We start from the raw sequence: 5,569 nt of genomic DNA, 5'->3' as shown, positions 1-5,569 counted from the left end.
GGGCATCGGATGGCTGGTGGAAGGGTGTTCCACAGCTTGGATGCAGCAACAGAAAATGCAAGTGTGCGTTGCCTAGTGCAGGGTATGACGTGTAAGGTATTAGACAGACAATTACCATTATAAATACGGTAATTGTAAAGGTAAATGTAATAGTTTCAAAAGCTCATTGCTTGATCTAGACTTATTGGTGCATTCAAGAAATAGTCATTACAAAGTCGCATTTGTTTATTTAAAAACACAACAGGAAGGCTTCATACAAACAAGGATCAGTTAACAGAGCACTTGACATTTATTTTGTGAAAAAATAAGAAGACAAATGAAGAGAGAGACAGACAGAAAAAAAAGGATTCAGTAATCATGCAAGTGGATGAATCATGTATAAATCTCAAAGTCTAGTCTCCTGGAATTGTAGAACTGAGCGCCAGCTTGGTCAACCCTCCTGCAGTAAACACCGTCTTTGAAGTAGCCCTCATCCACCCAGCCCTGAAAGAAACAGATCAGATTAGCACTAACCAGACCTGGCTACAGTACATACTCAACTCAAAACACAGCTACTCAGTGGAGAGGAAATATAATATACACCTGTGTCTTGTGTCTAGTTAAAGGGACACTTCACTGATATTTAGAGGGCCTCTTTGAACTGTGCATGTGTTGCTGTCCTTATAAAATGATTGCTTAAAACACTTTATCTGAGAGAGTTTCAGACAGAGAGAGATTGTTCACTCTACTGATGAGTTTGAGAGAGCAAAGAGAGTGTTTTTGACTCTCTCCTGCAGATCTGTAATAAATGGTAAACCTTGGTTGGACTCCGGAATTGAACATTCTTATTTGAAGTATTCAAGTTGGGCTCAAGAGATTTCTGTGTCCTCTAACAGCAGAAGTGAGCTTACCATTCCCAAATTTGCTACTATCTGGTTTGTTTACATCCATAAGCACCATGCTAGTGCATACATCTATGACTAGTGTTTACTAAACAGAATCTTAGCTTAGACACGCCTCCGTGACAAAGCAACATGGGCGTCGTAGGATTTTAACATTTTGATATATTACTTCCCGGTCCGATAAAAGGCAATTTTCTCACTAATTTGTGCATTTGTTTTTTGACACTTGCTGTTGAGTCATGTTGACAGTGAAATGTTCCTTTAAACTGGTCGTGGTCATCCTAGCCTATGACTGTTAGCTTGTAACAATTCAAAAAACTGCATTTAACTTTTGGATTCAATACACTATTCCTCCGCATTGCTGTTAAAAGAAACGAGAAATTAAAGTCAAACCTGCATCTGCTGGCTGCTGAAGGGGCCATAGAGTTCAGAATCCTTCTCGTTGTCCCACTTATACTCCCACTTCACCGCATCAGTCTCTGTTAAGTAAAACAGAATGTCTTGTCTTAGTGTACATCTCATTTGTCACAGAAAAAAAACGATTACTGCAATACACTGTCCTTATTGATTTATGATGATCAACATGAAATATAATGCACAATTAAGTCAGCAATATCATCCCGATAATGAATTAATATCCATTTGAAAACAAACACACTAATTTACTAACCATCTCCATCATCCTCATCCTCTTTGTCCTGCGATTTGGCACCTTGTTTCTCATCAATTTTGTCTGCAAACATGTCAAGTTCATCCTCTTCTTCGTCTTCATCCTTGCCATGTTCACTCTTCTTAACTGATTTCCGTTGGCTCATCCCCTTCAGTGTGTAGGCCAGTTTTTCATAGGTCTGTTGGTATATCTCAAACACCCCGCTCCCAACCAGTCTGTCTGCCAGTGCTGTAAGTCTGTCAAGCTTTTCTGCATCCCTATTTGTCGCTTCCTCTTTCCCAACCTCTTCCCTGAGCTTTCCTTTTTTCTGGCTCCCTAGACCTCCAAGCCGGCGGAGGCCCTTGGCAACTGTCTCCCCAGGTAACAGCAACTCCACCACACCTTCTGTGAGCTGATGTTTGCTGTAGGATGCCAGGGGGTCCTCTGCAGGCTCCTTGTCTTCCTCCATCTCTTCTTCATCGCTGTTTGCCTGCTGATCCTCTCTCTGTTTCTCTTCCTCCGCCTCATCCTCATCCCCCATTCTCCGCCTCCTCTTGGCTGCCAGGCCTTTCTTCTTTCGTTTGACAGGCTGTTCTTTTATTTTCACCTTTAATGAAGAGACAATCCATTACAAAATTGTGACATTTCTTCCAATATCCAAGAATCTGAAAACAACAGGGTTGTTAAACACATTAATGGTGCTCTGATTTTCCAGTTGGACAAACATTCTTTACATACTTTTTATTGAACGTTTATTTATTTAATTGAACCTTTATACTGCAGCGTTCTGACACTAGAATGAAAATGTAGAAACAGAAAATGTGTTGGAAATGTGTGGCAGAATGGTGGCTGTGTTTGTAGCATTAGAAATTAAAAACTGTAGTTACAATATTTTAATGCACGACGCACGTCCACTATTACAGCCAATCAACTCTTGCAACCATGCATCAATGGCTAGCCCTGAACTATATATGCAGTTACCCAGTCAATGTTGTCTAGCCAGTTATCCCTGATCTCTTCCTTTTTGACGAAGTAGTTTCCTTCAGAGTCGAAGTACCCTTCCTCCATCTCATCGTCCAGGTTAAAGGGTGTGATTGGAACTCCTTCATCGCAGTCGATGGTTGCCCCCTCCTGACCTACAACCAAAGTATCGTTTTTAGTCATGACACAAAAAAAGGCTGAGAGAGAGAGCGAGAGATGACCAATGATCATTACAAACACATACTTACAGACCTGAAGGAGACCAACATCACAGTTTTTGACACCCCAAGACATTCCACAGAACCCATAGCCATTTACCTTCCAGGGGATGGTAAACTTGAGACAATCTAAACCCTCTTCACGTCTTCCGGAATATTATTTAGAAATTGCATAACCATTTATGTAAATAAAAAAGTTAAAGTTTAACCTGATAACATTCATCCATTCTTAATTAGTCAGCCTACACCTTCATTTAAGTAAATAATAAACATTGGAAATATACCTTCCACATCATCACTGGCTAATATGTTATATTTGCTGCTCTTGTCTCCATCCTCTTCCTCATCCTCCTCGTCACTGTCCAGGGAATGTTTGCCTTTGAACCTAGAGCCAGGCCCAGTCACATCCTCACAAATCTAGGAAGAAGGCAAACTGGGGTTAGAGTCAGTCTTTCAATACCATGCACTCTATAATGAAACCAGTAAAATCTGATGGACTTTCTTCTCAATTTAGAAATCTTAACCTATATAAGTACTGTATAAAATGATATGATACATTACTGTAATTTAGCAGACACTCTTATCCAGAGCGACTCACAATCATGTACATTAGTCTAAAGTAAATGTAACAACTATACAGTGCATTCTGATATAGTACATTCTGTTTGCATGTGTTGAACGCACCACGTCATATGCATGTGCCTGTGGTAATGATGTAAACCTAGGGTTATGGGGAGCACCTTTTTCTTTGGAACCTGCTCTTCAAGCTCCCCGCCATCACCATCCTGGAACGTTACCTTCCTTTTCGACATAGCTACTGGTGAGCAAAGATAAGACATGATGAGTTCACTTAACTACACATTATTACACAATTAATTCATTGTACTCGGTCAACAAACTTAGCCAAGTTAAGTAAGCTTAGCAAGCCCAAACTATCGCTGCGCCTGTGACTGTCGGTTTCAGTACACATTACCGGTAGTGTAGATCCACCCTTTTAAAAAAATAAAATAAAAAATAATGCTACGTAAGACTTTGTTTTTGTTTTGTTCACATTTCCTGAGCTAACCTGGCGCTAACAGGGGCAAGCGGAAACAACGTGCACAGCTAGCGAGGCCAGCTAGCATCACAACTGCTGTGCTGCACGTCACGAACCTCCACTGAGTTATTGAAAAGCCTAATAAAATATACTGCAACATGCATCTAAATGCAAGCAGATCGTTTCCTGACAGAGAGAAGCACAAACTTCGCATTTTCATAAATGAGTGACTGGTAAGTGAGTAGCTACCTGAATTGAAAAGTGTTCATGCGCCATTCAACTGAACATCATGTCCAGGAAGTGACGTCACAGATGTGATAGACGGGTATTCAGAGTGCGTTCGTTCAAAAACATTTAGCAACATAAGGGTGTATTCAGGATACATTCAATTTAAAAACGTTTCGTAACCTTTTAACCTAAAGGGCCTCTTCAGCATAAAATGCATTTTTGTTGTACTTTTTACTAATTTGAAGACTACGTTTGCCAAAAGCAGGGATTCCAGTCTCTTCTTGGCCATAAATTACCATCAAGGAAAGAAAATAAACTAATTTGGAAGAACCGTCAAATCAAATTCTGTTGGATTTCATATAAATTAATTTGTCACAAAGCAGCGTTTAACATTAACCTGATTAAATCCCTAGAGTGCAAGCATGAAGCACAGTGGGGAAAATAATCCCTAGGAAGAAGAAATCTTGGGAAGAACCAGACTCTAATGACAAGCCTCTCTATGGCCTGCTGAGTTGAAGTTCAGAGCACAATGACATTGTAGCTCAGACCATTGTCTACAAAGGCAGTGATGGGGCATTTCCCTAGCCAAATGAATGTACTGTATATACAGTCAAACTGACATTAATTGTCAGAGGCTATGAAATCAACCATCTGACAGGATGAAAAGGATTTAATAAACTATAAGAAGGTATAGTGCACTGTATGCCCTGAGGAAATGGGGCTTTTACACAGAATAGAGAAGTGAGAGAAAGTAATCTAAAAAAATAAATAAACTCAACTTGTAGCATCAGGGTTGTTGTAGAGTAGTAGACTACTGTGAGGATGTAAGTGTCTCTTGGTCTGTAAGTCTGACCCATCAGCACAGTGTGGGCTCATGCATAGACGAAAGAGAATATAGTGTGTCGGGGTTTTGTTACCAGGAAGTGGGTCGAGTTATTTATATTTCAACACCCGTCCTCTGGTACCCAAGGGAGGACTAGTGTTCGTAACCTGAAACTTTATATTTAAACATTGTCTTATTCTCGATGTGTTCCACAGTGCATCTAAAAGAGCCCAGACTACAGAACCTAAATGAATATCTGCAAGGAATTGTAACAACCATTGTCTTTGGATGGAAATAGAGTGACCCTGCGAGTTGTGCAATATTTCACACAGGTAAGCTTGGCTAACAGTAACACACAACTTCTCAATAGATTTTTAGATCCTCTTTCTGCCTATACTGTATTAGTACTCATTCTGTAGTGGCTTGAGACAGAGACTAACACAAAAAGAGATGGTTGAGATGTATGCGTTTTAGATTATTATCATGAAGAATTAAATAAATGTTGGTGGTTACTTATAATGGGTTGTTTTGGTGGTTAAAAAACAGGCTTGAGGAAGGAATTGAGACATACAGACTAAATGTAAAATTATTGGTATTGTATTGTATCTATATTGGTATTGTATTGTATATTGTATTGTATATTGTGTTGTATATTGTATTGTATATTGTATTGTATATTGTATGAGAACTACATATTGTCCTTAATTGCCTCCCCATCCTCTAAATACAGTCTCTTATTTGGGAAGCATTGTG

General features: G+C 39.6%; 1 protein-coding gene across 1 annotated transcript; it reads right to left on the bottom strand.

Annotated features, from left to right (window-relative positions):
* Positions 1–207: 207 nt before the first annotated feature.
* cd2bp2 (CD2 (cytoplasmic tail) binding protein 2) lies at positions 208–4,058 on the bottom strand. The gene is made up of 7 exons (XM_080523990.1): positions 4,015–4,058; positions 3,470–3,546; positions 3,014–3,146; positions 2,512–2,666; positions 1,552–2,137; positions 1,275–1,360; positions 208–483 (listed from the first exon to the last, which is right to left on the bottom strand). Exons 2-7 carry the CDS (start codon positions 3,539–3,541, stop codon positions 373–375), a joined length of 1,143 nt encoding a protein of 380 aa, XP_080380116.1. The 5' UTR covers positions 3,542–3,546; positions 4,015–4,058; the 3' UTR covers positions 208–372.
* Between the last annotated feature and the right edge of the window lie 1,511 nt (positions 4,059–5,569).

Source organism: Nansenia antarctica (genome assembly GCF_963989245.1).
Source record: "Nansenia antarctica genome assembly, chromosome: 2".
Lineage (NCBI taxonomy): Eukaryota > Metazoa > Chordata > Actinopteri > Argentiniformes > Microstomatidae > Nansenia > Nansenia antarctica.
Note: the sequence above shows the minus strand (reverse complement) of the source record. Positions and strands in the feature narration are given on the sequence as shown.

Coding starts and splice junctions, on each gene's coding strand:
- cd2bp2 (XM_080523990.1), bottom strand. CDS start 3,541: ATGTCGAAAAGGAAGGTAACGTTCCAGGATGGTGATGGCGGGGAGCTT. Junction 3,147..3,469: donor AGCAGGTTCCAAAGAAAAAG/GTGCTCCCCATA, acceptor CCTTCTTCCTAG/ATTTGTGAGGATGTGACTGG. Junction 1,361..1,551: donor GGATGAGGATGATGGAGATG/GTTAGTAAATTA, acceptor TTTACTTAACAG/AGACTGATGCGGTGAAGTGG.